The sequence below is a fragment of the Hydractinia symbiolongicarpus genome, chromosome 4 (assembly GCF_029227915.1).
Source record: "Hydractinia symbiolongicarpus strain clone_291-10 chromosome 4, HSymV2.1, whole genome shotgun sequence".
NCBI classification, from domain to species: domain Eukaryota; kingdom Metazoa; phylum Cnidaria; class Hydrozoa; order Anthoathecata; family Hydractiniidae; genus Hydractinia; species Hydractinia symbiolongicarpus.
This window is the reverse complement of record NC_079878.1, coordinates 13331448-13353195: the sequence shown is the minus strand read 5'-3', so window position 1 is coordinate 13353195 and position 21748 is coordinate 13331448. Positions and strand designations below refer to the sequence as shown.

At 30.5% G+C, this 21748-nt stretch overlaps 2 protein-coding genes across 5 annotated transcripts in view; both read right to left on the bottom strand.

Moving 5' to 3' along the window:
• The window catches only part of LOC130641404 (uncharacterized), a 33439-nt gene extending 22857 nt beyond the window's left edge, over positions 1-10582 (bottom strand). The window contains exons 1-5 of one of the 4 annotated variants that reach the window (XM_057448196.1): positions 10304-10582; positions 9514-9565; positions 8468-8519; positions 7215-7332; positions 380-468 (exon numbers count right to left, since the gene is read on the bottom strand). In XM_057448196.1, the coding sequence (XP_057304179.1) occupies positions 380-468; positions 7215-7306 (181 nt within the window). In that variant the 5' untranslated portion in view covers positions 7307-7332; positions 8468-8519; positions 9514-9565; positions 10304-10582. Of the gene's footprint in view, positions 1-379; positions 469-3935; positions 4010-5218; positions 5503-7214; positions 7333-7825; positions 8147-8467; positions 8520-9513; positions 9566-10303 lie in introns of those variants that run through there. The other 3 variants (XM_057448194.1, XM_057448195.1, XM_057448198.1) reach the window with 3 other exon arrangements.
• A 745-nt stretch (positions 10583-11327) lies between these two features.
• LOC130641405 (adenosine deaminase-like) lies at positions 11328-14719 on the bottom strand. The gene is made up of 2 exons (XM_057448201.1): positions 14624-14719; positions 11328-13900 (listed from the first exon to the last, which is right to left on the bottom strand). Exon 2 carries the CDS (start codon positions 13888-13890, stop codon positions 12682-12684), a length of 1209 nt encoding a protein of 402 aa, XP_057304184.1. The 5' UTR covers positions 13891-13900; positions 14624-14719; the 3' UTR covers positions 11328-12681.
• Between the last annotated feature and the right edge of the window lie 7029 nt (positions 14720-21748).

Genomic DNA, 21748 nt, shown 5'->3' with positions numbered 1-21748 from the left:
TTGCATTCAATCGAAAATAACTTGATTCATTAACTTTGTATAACCTTGGGATATGCGATACAAGTGTAATAAATCAGATCCGGTAGGTGACAAAGCAAAGTGGACTTTAACTGCATCTTGACATACTTGGTTATATGTCTTTAATATATTTATTTATTAATACTACATCTACACACATCTAAGCACTACTATTTTATGATTTTTTAAAAGCTAGTCAATAAAACAGCTTCTAAATTGCTGGAATGCAGGCAAATGCAAGCAACTGTAGTTAAAACAATAATATATAAAAACAATAAAACATTAATAGGATGCCATACTACCAAGGAATAAGAGACTGGAAGTTTATTAAATCGAGATAATGTGAAACTATAAAACTTACTGTTCTTTCTGTTTTGATCTGTTTGGTACGGATCTGTGGGAGAGAGTGAATCACAGTCACCACCACTGCCAAAACTGCTTCTGGATGACCTAAACAATACAGTGTAAGACATATTTGACTAATATTCAGTAATACTAATGAAAACAACAAATAAAGACAAATAAAATGAAGATGTGAAATTTATGTGAGCGGCTACAAAATGTAGATACAATTAATTGCCACAAAATAAAATCCAACCACCAATCAATGATGAACAGAGTTTGAGAGATTAGAGAGAGAGATTATACTTGATAAATCATGGGACAAAGAGCAGAAATAACCAAGAAATACTTGGTAGAAGGATCAGATTGTAAGAAGTTCATTAAATGGTTCATTTTGTAGATTTCAGGGTGAGGGGAGCTCCACTAGGAGTGAAAGGAGCTCCACTAGGAGTGAAGGGAGCTCCACTAGGAGTGAGGGGAGCTCCAATTAGAGTGAGGGGAGCTCCACTAGGAGTGAGGAGAGCTCCACTAGGAGTGGGGAGAGCTTCACTGGGGGGTTGGGCAGATTAACCCTTCCTCCTTTGTCATACAAACAAAAACGTTTGTTTGAACAACCATGGTTGGGCCTGAAAGTCAACTAAGTGATGTTACTAACAAGGCCTTAATCCTAATCCACTCACGTTAGTTTGAAATGCAAGTTATTGTTGTAAATTAAAAGAATTCATATTTTAAACAAAAGTAAGGAATACGATGTGATACTTAACAATATCCAAAGTATAAAATTACACTTTTTGCAATCTAAAGTTTTCCTTCTTACCAAAAATTACAGCAGAAGAAAATAGTAACAAGTAAAACATAAATATATGACACACTCCATCATTGTGTTCTTTATAAATCCATTAAAATACAACAATCTAGATGATACTTTTAGTTCTGCAACTATTTAATTTTTTCTTAAAAAACATATTTAATAAAGTTGACTATTTTCTTATGAATAATTTTATAAGTGTGTGAATTTATTAAAAAAACATTTTCTATCAAAACAAAACACTTTAAAAATGTCTTTTTTATACATGAAACAAAAACATAGCAGTTAACAAGCCACCATAACTCCAAAAAAGCCACTGTTGCTTACTGACAAAAAGTTTAAATTGTATCTACATCTTCATGTTAAAAAAGGTTAGTCTAGTTAAACTTGGACAATAGTATACTGCCTTGAGCTTTAGATCATGATTATAATCTATACAATAAGACAAAATGATTAAAAAATTGTGGTTTACATAACAGATAAGATATAGCACTAATAACTTCTAATTTCCTGTTTTGGCAAATTCAAATTCTTTTCAAAAATAAATATGGAAGAAATAATCTTTAACATCGTCCAAAGCTTTAGTATTATAAGTTAGCTTTACAGCCCAATGAAAAAGTTCATTAGAGACGAGAATATTGGGTTCCGAATTACTGTAATGTCTAACTTGGGGCTGTTACATAATGACTGACTGATTCAGCAAACTAAGATGGCTTACTTCCTAGATTTCACACTGTGTATTTATACAAGAAGTGTCCCAATGGGTGGGATCAAAAGCTGAAGCTTTTAAAACACTAAACCACACAGAATAAATAAAACAAAAAATTCATTACAAAAGAAAAAAAGAAAAGAAAATACATGTACATCTACATAGGAAACCCATCCTGCCTACATCAATCGATCTGGTCCAGTAAAATGTTACATACAAAAAATTTATCCTGCCTTCCTAACGAATCGGATTGAAATCCCATCTTTCTAGTAAAGGTAGTGGTCACTTTGCGAAGTCAGCCAGTAAGGTAAGCCTACTTGCTTTATATAAACAACCAAATAGAGTTTAAATTACACATTAAACAATGTGACCAAGTGTTAACGATGTTAGGAAAAAGGCTGGTTAGTGCATTGTTCATTAATTAACAAGAATGTAGAATCGATAGCAGTACCAATAGAAATAACGCTATCCTGGGTAAATAAAATCTCAATAACAATAATAATGTTAATTTTAGTAACCTGACTTTGTTCAATGTCACTTTGTACAAACATTTTAACGTTAATTGTTGTACAAATACATAAAAAACAAAGGTGCAACTAAGAGGTATAATAATCATTTTGTTGCATTGCTTTTTTGCTAGAAGTAAGTCAAAAATGTATAACATTTTACAATATTTCTTTTTATAGACGTAATTTCCTTAGCTTAGATTCTGGAAGGATTTTGTAGACAATAAGGAATGTTAAATAGCTACTTAAGAATATAAGTCATTTATTTTTTATGCACAGAAAGCAAGTTGCAAATACACTATTTTCAACAGCATATTGATCTTCATGTGTGAAATTTATTTATTAATTGAATAAAAGTATAACAGTATCTTAGAGTCTAGTTTTAACTGGACATTCAGTCTTTTTTTGTTTTTAATACCTCCCATGTGTCAGTATTTTTTCCATTAACATTAAAATATTGGAGTATTTTTGGTTGTTCTGATTATCTTCCAAGCTGGAAAGAAATAATATCTTAATACTAAATACAAAAATAAATGTGTGACTAAGACTTACAATAAGCAAACTAATAGTTCTCAAGATACAGACTATGTTAAGACAGAAAGAAAAGAATCAGGTTAAAAAGTATAATGACCAAGTCATAACTTAGCCAAGTCTGCAACGTCAGTTATATTATTACTCTCATGGAAGGTAACAGCTTCTGAAAGGTCCTATCCAAAAATTGATAATCAATAACACCACATGCCTGACAGAAAAAATTCGACCTACATTTTTATCCACAACTATTTGCTACATCAAACACTAAATACAGTTTCTCAAATGATAAAAAATTACTAGCTTTCCATATTTCATTTTGTAATCAAATTAACAAGCAAATTTGCAGGTGTAACAAGAAAGTGTAGAAAAAGAGAGAGATGTCTTTCGCTATAACAAAATGTGTTAAACAGAATATATAAATATACACTTCATATGTTTAGTAAAGTCCTTTAAGAAGTGGTTTTATTTACTTTAGATTATGTTGACAGCTGCCAAGTTTATAAACATTAAAACTCTTGAAACAAATTGAATGATATGATATGATCAGTCACATGATTGGTTGGTGCTTTATACATGTATATTAGGTATGCTAGAAACACTTAACAACTGAAACAATTGAGCTTCTTCTTCTCCTAAAATCTCTAACAGTTAGTTTAGCCTCTCTGCAAGGGCAACTAAACTTGTTCTGTCACATCTGGTCTAAGATTTACTTTAAGTTCTTCTAAAATATTCAGTCTAATGACGTAAACAATTACCCAATTATTTAACGATTTTTGTCTTAGAACCTAATTAACAAGTCTAAAAGCTAATCTAGCAATACTAATCAGCAAAGCAGCAAAGTCCATAAAAATTAAACGCATTTGCTATTTTTAGCTTCAAGATTTTGCTAGTGCTTTAGTATGACACAGTTTTGTCTGACAAACAGGGAAAAGTAGCTATTATTAGAGAGACTCACACCTAACAAAGCTTATAAAAATTGGCTTTGATGCGTGAATATATTTTCTCACGCTATACTTACAATGTTGCTAACAGTAAGCTTGTTGAAGAGTAAAGTGATGCTCCGTAACTTGGAAACATTTTAATATATTATGTCAAAATAAATACATTGTTTTAATCTAAACACAGAAGGTACAAGAAAATATTTTTACATCAACATTATTTATTTTTTTCACTATGCAAAATTATTCTTCCATGATGATAATTATCACAGATGTTCAACAAGTAACTGGTTTATCAAAAGGGCACACTCAATTAATCAGAAAGAAAGAAATAGAAGGCACTTTTAGCAACAAATATGCTTTCTAACTAAGAGTTTAAATAAGAGAAAAAAATGTGAAGTAACATTCAAATATCTAAAACAACCTTAACTTTCATAAGAAAACTTAGTAAGTTCTTGTATTCGAATACATTGTTGTTGGTTTTGTGCCTATAATATGGAAACTGCTTCACTTACTAAAAGTCATTCAAAATTGTTTTAAAAAGCATGTAATATTATAATAGTAATGTTTTATTTGCTACCTGGTGATGCTAGGAAAAATATACAGTATCTAATCTACTTAATAACACCAAAGTTTGTGTTTAATCAGCTATAACATGCCATTTAACATTAAAAAGTTGCATATAATACAAAAATAATGAAGAAAGGAGACTATCTATTGCAAAAATTAAGTCACAAGTTTGGCACTTTCAAAGTACAATATACAAAGATCAAGAAAAAACAACATCACGACTGAAAAAGTTTATCAACAAATCTCTCTGTAGCTTCACTTGCAACACAAATCACAACATGGTCATATCTTAACTAAAACTTATTTCTGCTGACCACAAATGTTTGAAATATAAATACACATGAAGGATTCCGTCAAAGAGAAGAATGCATTTCACACGATACATTGTTATTGTTTTCAAAGATACCAACACAATATCTGATTCATGTTACATATACACCAAAATTTAAATATTTATATTTTCAAGCCTCATCATGTAACACAGATAAAATATTTATGTTATCTTTATGTGAGCTGAATGTGCACTGATGTTTTCATGTGTCCAATTTATAAAAGTTATCTTTCTTTTTATAAAATCTTTCCAAAGAAGTAATAAAAAACAATCTGGATTATTCAAATAAGGATCAAATAAGACATTTTAGCAAATGAAGACATAAAAAATGCAGAATGCAATTGCAGCAATGAACAGAATATTTTTCTGGATTTGATAAAATATGAATAGCTTATACCTCTGTAAGAGCACCTTTTTTTATTTAAATATCTCAAAGGACTAAAAAAATTAGATAACACTTACCTTTTTGAAAATAAAGCAACAAAAGCTTCTTGGTACAAAAGTAACTGTTGCGTCAATGAAGAACGCCTTCGTTTTATGAAGCTTCCCTGTTGCATAATTTTTTCTCAGAACTAAAAGATGTCACCTCTCACAGGATTGTCTTACTAAATGTTATGTTAAGTTACGTTCCATTTTTTCTAATAAAAAAATCTTCAATGATAATTATGATTGAGGTTTTACTTTTACTTTTTATGAATGTTAAGTTGCAATTACAAATTGAAAATGAAATCTAAAAAATTAAGACTTAAGAACTGAATAAAAAAGTCTTGTTTGCAGTTTAATTAAATCAAATATTTAATTGGCTGCAATTTTGCAAGTTCCTATACTAAAAAAAAAGGTGTAGATGGAGCAACCTTTGATTTTATTAACATTATGTTATATTAGGTATTATACACCACCTGCAGCTATATCTATATGTTTCCTGTCTCTACAATTTAATTTATGCTAAGTATCTCAAAATTTGGATAAAATTATACAATTAAAAACTGACTTGTTATGTAGATCATTTTACCGTTATCTTTAACTATCAAGTTTGTAACCCAGTAACACTAACAAGTCAACTTATTTTACAGAAATTGATTTAATAAACAAATAAACAGACAAAAAAAGTATTAACAATATTGATTATTGTTTACTAAAAACATCAAAAGAACTTGAATTCTTGAAAAGAAAGGAAAGTCCAGACATTTTGTTGAAATGTCAATATAAAAAATAAACTTTAATTGAAAAACTTGTGAAGAAAGGAAAATATTAGATTAAATTCATTTATTAGATTGAAATAAACATAACATTAATGTCAAATTTATTTGACACCGTCCACAATGGATGGCATTGAAAGCAATTGTTTTGAAAACATCACCCCATGTAGTATATCAGTCCATTAATAAAAACAGTTATAATTTAGGGTCAAATTTAAAGAAAAACATTGTTCTATAACTCAGAAAAAGTTTTCATCTACTTAATATATTATAAAAGAACTCAGACTGATACCGTCTTCATTAACTTTAAGTAAAAGTCTCAACCTCAGCAAAGAGGGCATCAATAACAAGTGCATCCATAAACAATTGTTTTGAGAATACAAACATGATGTTTGTATTTATTGTATTTAAAAAAGAAATTTTCAGAGGCAATCATTAACTTTTAATAAAATTCACCAGAATTGTCTATAGTGCACAAAGATAAGGGAATTAGACTCTCATAACTTACTTTCACACAAGTCTTTTTAGAGTCTATTATCTGTACTGGATAAAACTTGCTAACCCATACAATATCTAATATATCTTTGCCGGGCCCATTTAACAAATTTCAAGACTGTAAAAAAATATTTTGGATACTTGCCACTGCTTTTCAATGCAAGTCCCTAAATAGTTTCTTTAACCAACAAAATTGTAATTTCCTGTTTTAAGCCTTTAAGTACTTGACTTTTAACATAACAAAAAAAATAAGTAATCCATTATGATGACTTTAAAACTGTGTTATGTACCTGCAGTAGACACATCATTTGTGTAAATATTTTTGAGTGCTTTCTTGGATGAGCGTTCACACTATTTACAAAAAAAGGCACTCATTTAAATGAAATAGTGCTTATTTCAGGACTTTTTAATAAAACAAAATATTGCAACCAAATTGTCTGCGGCACTATTACACCTTACAAAAAATTATAGAAAAAAATTGCAGATTAATGCCTTTTTAATAAAAAATCAAGTTAACATCTTCCTTAAAAGGGCACCTTCCTCTACCTAAAAAGTCTAAAAGTCTAAAAATTAACACCCGAATGATTAGGTGAGTAAATACAGTAATTAAAAGGGAGAATTTTTTTGTTACTAGTATTCTCTTCTCAACTTCAATAGACCTATCAATAGACCCTGTATAACCTTCTAAAATGTTCTCTTAGACAATAACATTTCTCAGGACAGGACAGGAAAAAAAATTAGCACCTGCAGATGAGTTGACTTACCAAAATTTTACTTTCTCTATTGGATTCATCAGATCATCGTCACTTTTTGTCACTGTCCATGTTCTGTCTTTCCTTGGCTTACGAGACAACATATTGTGCTGATAAATTTTGCTGTTACCTAAAATAGGGAGAATATCAAGCATTAAATAAATAAAAATAAAAATATGGTAATAACAAAATCACTCCACATATATTTTCAACGTCATTTCTCCTCTTCAGTGTGTTGACTTACTTTCAATACAAAAGGTTTATACTGAAATGTTCAAATAACATTCAAATTAGACACAAAATTGGAAAATAAAGTACATCTTTTATGTAATGAGCCAATCAGTGGCATCTTTAAGAGTTAATTTGTTTTAAAAAGTTTGTTTGGTATTTTAAATGTTAGAAGGCCGACTAAGATACTGCATACCTGAGCAGAATATTTCTTACAAATATTTTTTAGTTTCACTAGCTTTTTAATTAGCAGAAAAACTCATGAAAACAAACTTTTGTGGTTTAAATTAATTGGAGAGACAACAAAAGCAAAAATGATGAAAACATTCAAACAAAACATAAGTATCTGTATGAATACTGCATTATTAAGATCTAAACAAACATAAGAAAGTTACATTTAAAACGAATATCTGATTTCACTTTTACTTTGGGTCTTTTGTTTGTTATCTTCTTCCTTTTGTTATGTAATAAATGCATTTCTGTTTTTAAGAAAAGAAACTAAAACTTTGTGAAAAATACTTAAGCTGGCACCCTTTTTCATAACGCAATAATACAAATGGATTTTAAAACCTTATGTCACCGAGTGGCAACAATGCATCTGAACTACCTAATGCTTCATAAGAAAAACAAACAATTATGAATAATTCATTGAATGAATAAAATAGAAAAATAAAAACACAGCACTTAACGATTATTATAAATCAAGGACCTAAAAATCAATGTTTACAAAATTCTAGCACAGTCATGTTTATAAAAAACATCTTTGTTTACAATAAACACCCAACATGCAAAATGAAATCATATCATTTTGGTATGATGTATAACTTGTTGATATCAACAGAGAGTTTTGTTTTTGTAACCCAACATTTGTTTAAACAGCTAATCACATTTTTTGTTGAAATAAAGGAGTTGTGACGAAATTTATGATCCATAGCTTGATGACAATTTATACAGACTAACGTCATCCTAAGTAGCAAGTTTGTACAGGATATAATTGTAAACAACATTTAAAGATTAAGAGTATTAAATATCTCTACCTTCTTATGCTGCTCTGCTCATGTAACATTTGTTCGATAGTTTACCAGCACACTAAAAAAAGCATAAATACGATGAAATTATAAATTATAAAAATATAATCCCTTGTTATCAACGTTAATAAAATCAAAGGCATAAAAATTAAATGTAATAAAAGCGTAAAATGATACTAGAATATTAATCTAAAAAGGTTTTTTTTAGTCAAGAAAAATAACATGGTTTTATAATACTATCAAAGTGGAAAAATTCATCTATTTTCATAGGAATTTAAATGACTTTTTGTTTATGACTTCACACTTATGTGAAAACTGACTTTTTTCTATTCTAAAATTAAAAATGATACAGCACAAAGAGGTATCAAATTCTATTTACATCTTGCATACTTATGGCAGACGGGACAACGGGTAAAAACACAACAAATATTTTCAGTCTGGGAAAGACAGTTATCATAAGTAAAGAACTTGTAACTCCAAAAACTCCTTTACCTAAGAAAGGCACATGTTTTAAAAAAAATTAAGTTGTTAACAAGAAAAATATTTTTTACAATCAGGAAGGGCATTTACTTACATTAGCTTAAAACATTTAACACTGACAAAGTACTTTTCATTTAACACGAAAGTGAAAAAAAAACTTTTTTTATTTTCTTATTGACCCTAAACACTATTCCTTCAAGAGGTTTAAGTTTAAGAGGTTTTCTTATCTGAGCATTTACTTGTAGGGTGTTTATTATAGCATATGTATTTTTGAGCTTATAAGAGAAACCTTGGGTATGTCATTCTAAATCAATGTTAAGATTTATAAAAGTAGTATCAATATTTACAAAGCAGTTATTGCTGCCATATAATTCAGTTTTTAATTTACAAATGTATATGTATATATCTTTACCCACAAGGGCATAAATACAACAGAAATCAAACAATCTTGATCACAAACAAATTTGATTACAAACAGCAACAAAAAATTGTGTAGAGAAATATGTTTGTGATACTGGTTTTAAAATTTGTGAATCTATAATAAAAGGGGGTTAAAAATTATTAAGAGCACTTACATATGATCTGGTCTTCCCACAAATAAAAACCACATTGATTTAAAAATCCATTCTAAGATAAACAAAAGAATGTTTTGATATTTAATCAAAACAAATGGCTGAGACGATAACATACTACAAAAACAAAAGTGATTTCTTTAAGTTTAGTTATGCGTTGGTGTGATCACTTGGAAGTATAGAACACACCGACTAACAAGAATAGTATCAACCTACTTATAATAAGCTATAGGCTATAATTTGTAGCACTTAAAACTTAAACGTGAGAAATTGACATTAGCTTTTTTAGTTTTTTTTATGTATTCTTACAAATATATAAGCATACAATAAGTGAAATAGAAAGTTAAAAAAAATAAAATCCAAAACAATATATACATACACAACAAAAATCAATTCTTAATTTTTTTACAAATTTTGCAAAGTCATTATTATAACTTGGAATATCTCCTTAAAGGCAAATTGTAAAACCATAAAAAAATTTAAAAAAAATTTTTATCCTCTTAACGATTCCATTCATTTTTTAAACATTTAGGACAGAAATGTTTAAATTCTGCCAAATTTTGGCTGTTTTCCGAATTTGACACACTTTGTATAGCAACAAGTAAATTTCACAGCGGTTTTTATAAGGTCTGCAAAATACCACAATCTGCCTGTAAACCATCCCATGAAAATAACAAAACATGTATGAATGAGAAAATATGAATGAAAATTGGTCTAGGTAAAAGTGGCACCATAATACTTCTACTGGACTACTACTTTAGTCTCCGTCACTTCTTGCTATTAAAAAACTCACCATGGCATAGTTGCTGTTGTACAGTGATTTCCCTTGTCCATTGTGTGATGTATTTTTGACTGTAATAGCAAAAAAATCAGATCAAAGTTATTACGTTTGCAAAGATTGTTTTGAATGCTGGCATTACAATTGTGGTAGGGGCAAATCCAGTGTCATCCTTTTTTTTTGTTTGCCATAACGTAAATTTCTTTTTAACAACTCTTTGATTACAAATAATATAATGCAATTTTACTATTTTATTAAGAATGAAACACATGCAATTTTTTTAGATTTATTTATATTAAGTTAGTACAGCTCAACATTGATTTTTTAAATACTAAATTGTCCAAATCCAATCATTCCTTGAAATATTCTTTTAATTTATGTTAATAAAATGGCCAATGCATTAGGTTTTTAAAGCCCACTTGCAAAAAAATGTATCTTTGAGAGAATCTAAAGATTTTTAAATATTTTTGCCCCTTAAAAATGATAATTATATCAACAAATGTACATTGCTAACAGGATTTGTAAAATGATGGATTCGCTCACTGAAGGCTCACTCACTTCTTCATCTCCTCAAAGTGATTTAAATTTATGGTCAGGTTCAAGCAATGAAGGAGACGAGGTAGATTCCAGTAAAACAATTTTTAAGAATTTACCATGTAAGTAGGTAAAGAAATAAAAACTTTAAACTGTTTTTGTTTTATATTTACAAATTCAATTTCAGGATATAATCATTTAAAGTTTTGTTTTTAAAACTAGCAGATTAAGGACATTTATTCCCAACAATCTCAAACAATCTCACAGGAAATACCAGTGATTCATTCCTTTAGCATTACCTTACTTGGTTCATTCAAAATGCGTTTGTTTACATCCCTACTGACTTATGTAACACAAGTTAGTAATTTACCAAACAGAAAGTCCTCACTGACACTGTCATGGTAGCTACTAGTACTACTTTGACCTTAAATACCTTGAGACCCAAAGCTTAGATTCAGTCCTTTATGTGTTAAAATTTCAAAAATAACAGCAATAACGGCTGGTCTCTCATTCCACAATCTTTCACACACAGAATACGATGCAACTCAACAAAAATGTGCTACAAATTTTAATTTGGGAAGGAAAGAAAAATAACTGATACACTGTTTCATAGCTTGTTGAATATATACATTATGATTTTCACAATAAAGTTAATATGATACATTCTAAATTTTCCTTGCATGGAAAGGGAAAAATCAATAATTTTGTTTAGGAATATGATATATACTTCCATCTAATTTTGGAATAAACCTTTTTAACACTTTACATTCTCAAGTGGTCTTAGAGAACTTTTCATAAGTAAATTACTCAAAACGTCATTTCAAGCTCACAAAGGAGATATACAAACATCTCGAAAACATTGTCCAACTTTTATTACTTAAAAAGAAACACTGAAAAACAACAACAAAAGTTAAATATATATATATATATGTAAAATTGTAAAATTAAAACAAATAAGTATATATCATAAAAATTAGATTTAAATCAAAAATACACACTCTATGCATGACTATATACATAATACTTTCTTTATGAGGAAAAAAGTAACTACTGATTGTATGAAGTAAGTTTAGTTAATATAGGGTAGTTTTGTATATTTTGGCAGTTTGCTGGCAAAAACTAAAAAAAAAATGAAGAAGACGTAATAATTATGAATTTACTTGTAGATATACTGGTCGTGACAAATTAAAGATGAACAAACGATGAACAAAACAATAAAACTTTATTTAAACTTTATAGTTACTATTTTACATATTTTTCCACAACTAATATTGTACCAGATGAAATTCTACATAAAATAATTTATAACAAAACAGAACGTAATTAAAATAGGCATATAAAAATAACTATATTATAGAAAATTTAGTTTTGCATATTTTAGATAATTATACAAGTCAAAAACATGATCTGGTAATTCTAAAAATGGCAATAAAATTAAAACATCTTAATCCTATGTTTTATAAAGAAAGTAAACACAGCCGTCTACACTCTAGGTGATATTGGGTGCAGTGTGGGAGAAATAGATCTTTGTTATGATGCATTATACATATAAAAAGATCTCATCTTTGTTATTAGGTAACATAGATAATCTAGATTCAGGAAAAAACACTAGGAGACAAGAGAAGGGTTGTGTAATAAACATTTCAATTCTACACAGGTGAATGAATGGTAATCTTATTGGAATTCCTCTTGTGTAACAGATTCAGCAATCACAATCAATGCCTCCCCCTTAATCACTTAAACAACATTAAGATTTGCTATATAAGCCAAGAAATTATTTCCACCCCAGTCAATCAGTAAAACCAACAGTAACCTAAGTGTATATGAAAATGTTTAAAAATTTAAAATCCAGGACGTTGTCAATCAAAGTCAATATGGGGAATAATATCTTCTTTCCAAACTTTCAACGAGTCTGCAATTACATTATTAGGCACAGCTTTAAAAGCAGCTTTGTAACTACTCTCAATGATTGTCAACAAATCATCTCCCTGCACACCACAATCAATTATTGCTCGTGCAATCTCACCGGAAGGATCTGGTAAACCAGTTTGATGATCTCCAGCTAACATCAGGTTGTCAACATTAAGGCCAGCAATAGCTAGTTTATTCTTCAGGAAGGATGGCAGAGGATGGGAGGAAAAGTCAGCACATTTTTCTGGATTGTCACAATTAGAAGTTAAGCACACTTCAACTGAAATATTTTTAGCTTTCATTTGCACCAATATATCACTGTTTTTTTCAAAGGAACGTAACGCTAAGCCATGACCAATTCTGTTTACACCAAGCTCAATGGCTAACTTGAGATTTTCCAAAATATTTTTATTTTTATTCTCGTTCCATTCACCAGCATGAACTGTTATATTAATTTTCTCTTCTTTCGCAAGATGCAAAGCTTCACTAAATAAATGCAGAGGATACGAAGCCTCATCTCCTGCAATGTCGAATCCAACAACGTTTTCGTTATCCAAACTTTTGATTAACTTCACAACTTTTATTGCTTCACTAACAGAAAAAGATCTCAAAGCACATAAGATAATCCCACCAGATATATTGTAGCCATTATGGCTTAGAAACCTTTTAGCCTTTAAAAAGCCCTCTATAACAGCGAGTACAGCTTCTCTTTCAGACAGTCCTTCTTGTGTATGTAAGAGTGGAGCAAATCGAATTTCTATGTAGTTGACTGCATGATCAACACACAATCGCTTTGTTAAGTCGAACGTAGCATCATTTAAATTTTCTTTAGTTTGAAGAAACTGATTGCAAACATCAAAAACCTTCCAATTAGCATTGTCATCTGCTTTGGAATTATTTTTCTGTTGGACTTTGGCTGTATTCATAAACCAGCGTACTAAACTTTCTTCGTCTTCTGGTTCCCAATTATGTTCAAACAAAACCTTGTCCTTGTTGTCCTCTTTCAAACGTTTTGCTGCTTTCATAATGAAATCGCAAGAGAGGGATCCATCTAAATGAAGATGTAGTTGAGCTTTTGGTGCCTTACTGATTAGTTTCTTCAGTTTTTCTCGTTTCGAATCCACATCAGAATGGCAAATGTCCTTGTCACGTGTCATGGTTTCTTACCTAAACAAAGTAGACATTAAACATATAATATATATACATAAAAATGTTTCAAAATTAAAAAAAAATCCTTTAAATAATATAAGTAGGTAATAAAATAAATAAATAATAATAAAAAAAATAAATAATAGTAGGTAGAAGCCTCAGAAAACAGTATAGTCACTGTAGTTCAGATCGAATCCGCATCCTCCTCTCTTTAGAGATGGAGTAGAAAAAAAGGAAGAAGTGACTGACGTCGGTCGTCCACGACAGGCGTGAAGCTACAACTTCAAAAGTTAACATAAGTAAGTAAGTAACATAAGTAAGTAATTATATAACATAATAATCACAGTCATGCTGTTTTATATACATAAAAAATATTGCGACTTCTCTGACACTAGCTCTTAAAATGCTTTTTTTTTCAATATTATTGATTAACAAATAAACCTAAATTTAGCTTTAATAAAATTACTTAAGGCAATGCTAAACAACTACAGATTAAAAGAATATTTATGTTTCCTTCAATACAATACATTACCACCCACAAAGACTTAAAAAATGACACAGAAAACAAATTGAAAACAATAGAGTAAGTTTTTCTAATATTCTTTTTTAACCTCTTACATCTTTTTGTAGATATCTTAAAAAAACAAAGAAACTATATATAAACATTAAGAAACGCCAATAATATATAGATAATATAAAGATGACTTAATGACGAAATTAGTAAATTAAATTAAAATTTACCTGAAAAAAACAACACACCATGCATTACTTCTACAATACAGATTTTAGATTGACATTTTTGTACTAGTTATATCTAAATTAAAAACAAACATTAAGTCAACAGTTGTGTTGTCAAACAGTGCTTCACACTTGATCTTTCTAATTCACGTCGGCACTTGACAGGCATTTTTTTGTTGACTTGAAAATAAAATTAGGATAATAAAAAATAAAATTATAATAAAATTAAAATTATAAAATATTAACATTTAAACAAAATGACTGATACGTTATACGCCAATTATTATTTAATCATAATTTGAAATCAACAGATTATAAAGTACTGAACATTTCTAGTGCAATATGACATATTTTTCGAAAATTTTAACAATTTAACCTCTGCCAATTCCATCCATTATGAGATGATTTTGAATATTTTCAATATCTTACTCCTCTTATAGCTAATCACATTAGAGATATCTTTGTGTTAACGATATATTAGGAATACCAAATTTATGTTTCCTATCAGATTACTCTACAGGAAACCAGTGTGAATATTCAAATAAAATTGGCTTTGTTTATTCAAAGTGACAATACTGAGGAGAGAGAAGCCTTAAGCAGCCGATTTGGATATTAGTTTTTGAATTTCTCATACAAGCATGAATCTGACATTTAACCTGGTGATATCAAAAGGACTGATTACTAACAAAATAATTGCAAAAAATAATTGAAAATTAAAAGGTTTGGGACTTAGTAACCTTTTCACACAAAAAACCAAGATTTACTCCAGGGGATTAGAATTTCTTATTTTAGTAACTTTACTATCTAAAGATTAGACCTAACATGGTATATGTGTACCAATATGGATGCATAAGGCAGTCTGATTCACCTAAAATAGTTTGTCTTAGTTAAACAAAGCAGGTAATACTGCCTAAACCATAGCTACCACCCTTTTCTTGTATGCGTTAAATTTGGGTTAGAACCAGCAAGGTTTTGATCTAGTTGTAGAAGCGATTGGCTATTCCACTGTGATTGTAAAGATTTGTGAACTTTTACTGGTGGAGATGCTGAGTTGCCCTGGGCAATCATAAACGGTCAAGATGTATGTAATCCCAGGAAAAGTTGGGTAAATACAAAGGTTACTTACAGGTTTGAGATACAAAAGAAGCTAGAATGGCTCATAAAGAGTAGGTTCTTGTTACGTATGAAAATGAAAACTAAAATCCCACATCACTATTTTATGCATCCTTACCTGCCAGTTACCTTGAAGTAATGAAATTTACCTGGATGAGGGTTATTATTATGATTACAGGTCCAATGTCGTTTCCGAATAAACTTTAGGTGTGTGGATTTTATCTTAGTAAATAAGCAAAGCAGAGAATAACAATATAAAGAATTTGGGGGAGAATTCTAGGCTCAAATTCAAGTGCATGCACCTAATAAAAATACACTCTTTTCCACTTCATCCAAAGCTTCTCTCATAGAAATGTTATCATCCTAACTAATTCTCTCCTGTAATTTTTTATTTTCTATACCACACATCACAAGAACCTTACTTTTTATGAGCTCTATCGAGCTTCTTTTGTGTCCCACACCTGTTGTCTACCTCATGGTACCACACCTCTGTCATAATGTTCTATGTCATAATGTTCTCATAATGTTTACTGTTAGAGGATTTGTGTTTATTCAGACTGAACCTTGTAATTTTTTTTAATAGGAACAACTTTCTTAATACATTCACATCATAAACTGTACTCAATCTAGATTTTCTTTACTTTTAAACAGGTCAAGATTTTGATCCAAACGTACAAAGTGAAAGTGTGAGTTTTTTTAATTTTTTCTGTGAGAAGTATAAAACAAAACTGGAAATTTTGGGTTAACTCCCTCTTTGACAGCATATACAGGTATAAAATAGAAAAAAATGTTTAAATACCATATGTACTCAGTTTAGTATAACATACAAATAAAGTAACATTTTCTGTGTGTCAAAATTCAATTTCAAAAAACCTGTTTTTTTTTTACTTTTTAATAAAATGCAAATATAGTTTCTTGTTTAAAAAATTGTGTTGTGATGGGGATAGTTTCCACATTAAAAAACTAGTTAAAATTTTGTAAGTACTAGATCATCCCTGTAAATTCTTTTGCATTAGATGCATTCTACATCCGTACAAGTTACTCTCTTTTGATAGAAATACTTTTAGGATAGGGGGTTGTTTGATTGTAGGAACCAATGAACTACATTAAAAACGCCTATATTATTTTGATGTTAAAAGGTCTGTTTACAGATGGCTAAACAGTAAAAATGCAGAAACCCAAGGCAGCTTGTGAAAAAAGTTTATCAAAAAAAAATAGTGTATTTCAGCCTTAAAGGTTGAAAATGATTGGTGCTTTGACATTACCAAAAAAATGAACATTAAAAAACGAAAAAATGTTCAGCATTCCAGCTTTGGTAGAGTTTCATAAAGGGAGAAATGAATTATGGATAAGAAATGGAAATTTTTACACAAATAATGAAAATTTTAAAATAGTGAACTTTTTTACACAAGTTTTCACGGGTGTAGTAGTGGCAGTGGACAAGAAATTGAAATAGAAGAAATGTCCAGTACAACATTAAGTGGTCCTGGAAAGAATATCTTTAAGGGTAGTGTCTGCTAAAAACGAGAAGTCATTTTACATAAAGAATACATACTATTATTAACGAATTTCAGGTTAAAAATTAATAAATTTAAAGTACCAGTACAATGATGTTGTTTTTCAAACTTTTAGAGCTTCCTTCCTCACACAGCTACTTTCGTCCTCTATTTTGTAAACACTATGCTGAACAAACAAGGCATATCTAATATGCTTCTGCCTATACGTTAGTTGCCAGATTAAAAATCAAGACCAAAAAACACAGAGACTGTATGGAAAAGAAAATTAATTTGTAACTCGCTGCTAAAAGTATTTTCAGATTGCGCACCTAAAAGGCTATTAGCACGTTGGGAAAAAAAAATCACAAATAAATGTTTTAAAAGTTCATTGGAAAATATGCAGTGGTGAATAGTAACAACATATTAGTCAAAATATGTCTTTATGCTATAATAAGCAATACATAAAATAAATTCCTATTATTTATAGGAATATTTGTGTGCATTGGATTTTAAACCAGGCTAAACGATAAAAATCATGATGATGAAAGCGGAGTCTGGAAAAAAAGGACATTTTAATCGCAAAGTACAACGTAGTACTCAGCTGATTTGCATCAACAATATTTTTTGGCAGTAAAATTTTTTAGCTGGCAAAAACTCATCCCAATCACCTTGTATTGGGGCTGAACTTCTCATAAATTAGATGTATTGATCTCCTAAGATGATGACAAATAGAAATGGAGTACAAGTCTCATTGATATACCTTCCTGACGGTGAACTTCGCTATAAGTTAGTAGTTCACTGCCAACTGGCTTTTTATGTTTCGAGTTGAAGTCATTAGGTCAGGCATATTACGTTGTATATGGCAGAAGTCGCCAGTGACATGCTTCGAAAATGGTTGTCACGGGCACAGTTCAATATGAAGCAAAACTGTACAGGAGACTCAAATGAGTCTTCACAGAACGTCTCTCATCACAAAACCGAGAGCAGGGCTGACTTTTGCCTACTGCGTCATGTACGAGAAAGAACTTCTGAACTTCTTTTTATACATTTTTCGCAATCCCGTTTCTGCGCCCTATCACGTACCTGAATTAGGTGAGGTAGGGGAAGAACTGTGTACCTCCATTGACAGATTACTTCCTAATGAAAAATAGTCATATTGTAAAAACAAAACTTGTGTTCTTTTGAATAGCCCTGGTCCTTTTAATCCATGAGCAAGCCTATATATAGCCTACCTGACCATCCTAGCTAATTCACTGACGCCTGACTTAGTTAAAACAACTACGTAGACATAAATCTTTTTTTGCCTGGCCTCTTAGTAGTTGGTAGCCAGGTCTTACGCAAGAAAACCAGCCATGTGATTCTTAACTAAAGCGGAGGTGAACGCCGACAGAGCACGGATAAAGCAAGTCTGCAAGACTGCACTTACAGACGGAACAGCGTTTTATTATGGATCTAATTGTAGATAATTTCTTTATTTGACAAAACAATTGAAACCATAGCAGGTCCGAATTTTAGATTTTTTCTTTATGCCACAAGTTTTATTCAAACAATTTTGAAAATGACAACATGCGGTATAATTTTTTTTTATGTATAAATTTAGGTTAAAATGTAGTTGAACTTTCCAAATGAATTTTAAAGTTTTATTTAAGCCATGTGGATAAAAAAATTTTTTAATTTGAAAACAAGCACATTTTTGCCTCTTTGCTTGGATGACCTTAAAAATAAACAATAAATTTATAAAAATGACAGTATAGCCATGCTATTTCGTACAAGTAGAAAAGGAAGTTCAGATTGAAAGAGTCACTATACGTAGACGCTTGTTATTGTTTTTGGGGTTAACGATTTAAAACGTCCCCCACTTTTCTTCCGCAAAATGAATGCGCAACAAAGATTAACCTTGGAGCCCATATTGCATGCGTAACATTCTTTGCATGTGCGTTGTTAAACAAATAAATAGTCATTTTGAAAACCGCGTACCTGCAGCAAATTAGGTACACTACGCTACATTACGCGATTGCAGTTAGGTACACTGCAATCGCGTAATGTCGTCAACTGGCGTACGTGATTGATCATGTAAGCACATATTTACTAAATAAGAAGCCTGTGACGCTATTTTGGTATTTTACGTCAGCAACTATAAGCAATTATAGGCAAATTTTAAGCGCTGCTTGATTGTGCAAGAGGGTGAGCTCCACAATAGCTAATAGAAATACGCGCTCAAGCTCAAAATGGAGTTGATACAAGCAAACTCAGTGGTCAGAGTCAAGTCAAAAATGATGTGCCAAAAGATTCAAGTGGACCCTTCAGCTTGAGCATTAACTTACCACCTATCCGGTTTATCATAAGGAAAGCTTGGTCCTCAGCATACAACATATAAATTTGCCTTGGTCATTTATACCAAAGTTTGTATTAGAGAAAAAGGAGCTTAAATGTCTTTAGGGACAACCCATAATTTTGCCCAAGGAAAAAAACCTCTAAATAAATTCCCGAATTTAGAATTCCCGAAAATGTATTGAAATTTAAATAAAATTTGTGCAATTTCTTCCCCCTTTAATTGTTTAAAAGATTTCTTACGAAGGGTAAAATCACTGTATCTTTTCTGAGAAATTACCAGCAACACAATTTGTTAAGAAAATTCCAAAAACATCTCTTGCGATGTCTAAAAAACATCAACACTACCAAAAAGATTTTTTTCTAAAAAGCATCTTCATGTTTTTTATAAGATAAATGTTATAAAAACAAGAGCCTCGTAATTTCCTGAAAAGTAAGAACAAAATAAGAACAGGCTTGGGCTCAAATCATTTCAGTTTTTAAAACTAAGAACAACCCAAATCTGAATTTTATAACCTATGACTTTTGCTTCTTGTTTGCAAAGGTTTATTTATGTATAATGCGTTAAATACAATAAGAAACGCCTGAATCCAATAAACGCACCCTCCTTGAAAATACAAAATATAATAAACCCCATTCTGCAATAAACGGCCAAAAAGAGGCGCTTATTAGAGTTGTCTTTCTTCAAGCAAATTTTGATGTGTTGAATTTAAAATGAAAATACAGGTACCCTAGTAAACACGCTTTTTGGTATGGGTTTAAAAAATTATTGTGCGTCTCAGTTTTCCAGCATGCGCGATTGCTGTAATTTTTATTGAGTTTTTTTATTTCTATAGCTGCAACGCTGATCTTGCTGTGGGAAATAGGGTAACAGGGGTGTAGCCAGAAAAAAATAAACCTTAGTTGAACCATTGACCAGCAGGGTGAACATAGCACCGCAGGTGCGATAATAACCAACTGGGGGTTTGAGGGGCGTTGTGAGCCCCCCAACGAGTCCAGGGCGGAGCCCTGAAAGCCAATGCCTTTTTACACCCTTTAAGCACTGAAACGTCTTAAAACCGACTCTCTGACATAGGCAATAGACGTATTGATCGAATTGACCGAAAAAGGGGAATAAAGAACAACATAAAATACATTAAAACCTTTATCATCAAGGGTGTAATCAAACCAGCAATAAGACAACACAACACCATCATAATGTTTTTTTATAGATTAAAAGTTATTAAAGAAAATTAAAGAAAACCCTCGTGTTAATAATACGTTCCACACATCGTGTTACAAACATTAAAATTATAAGATTATTAGTTAAGTAAGGAACATTCTTGCATAAAAATTTTAACCTACTTTTGGAAAATTTGTAAAAATATGTTACGTTTGATTCGATTCATCATGTTTCAGAAATAATGTACAAAGCATGAATTACAGACCACTAAATTTAAGCAATGAGAAGAACAAGGATATGTATAAAGCTAATCTGTTTTGCTTTAAAATGTTAGCATGACAACTATTAATTTTAACAGATACATTGCCAGCATCGTCATAACATTGACCTTATCAATTCTGTATATATATATTAAGAGAAAGTTCATAAGCTTTTTAAAATGACCTTTGAAAAAGGAAAACCTGAGAGCCTTCACTACAATGAATAAACCTTCGTCGTCCTCTCACAAGTTACAATGGGAAGAATAATCGTGATCACTGAGGTGTGGAGCTTGTCGTAGTTAGTGCCTACATTATACTTCCCAATACCGTTAATAAAACCTGAAGGGAATGAATCTACCAAGGTTCTGCAGATAAAACTTGTTTAAGTTTAATAGGTTTTGATTTAGAAATCCCTTTGACAAAAAAGATTTAAGTTAAAGGTTTGCTTTTTACTTTTTCTTGACTAGTTTTTTCTATATGTGTGATTTTAAACTAACCATAATCTCTTGTTAGGCTGGACTTTAAAATATGTTTGCCGTCACCGAGGTGAGTGTTTCAGCACTGACCTGGTCGGTCGGTTGTGATTTTATTTTATCTACGATATATTTTTCTTATATTTTAATTGAATGTACTAAATAAGAAGCACCAAAAACACAAAGCTTATAAAGCCTGCGATCAAAAAATGGTCGGTGTTATTAGGAAGAATGTGAGGTATAGAGAACATTAAAGTCGGCCCCTTCATGCTGACACTCTTATGCTCGGCTGG

Coding starts and splice junctions, on each gene's coding strand:
- LOC130641405 (XM_057448201.1), bottom strand. CDS start 13,890: ATGACACGTGACAAGGACATTTGCCATTCTGATGTGGATTCGAAACGA.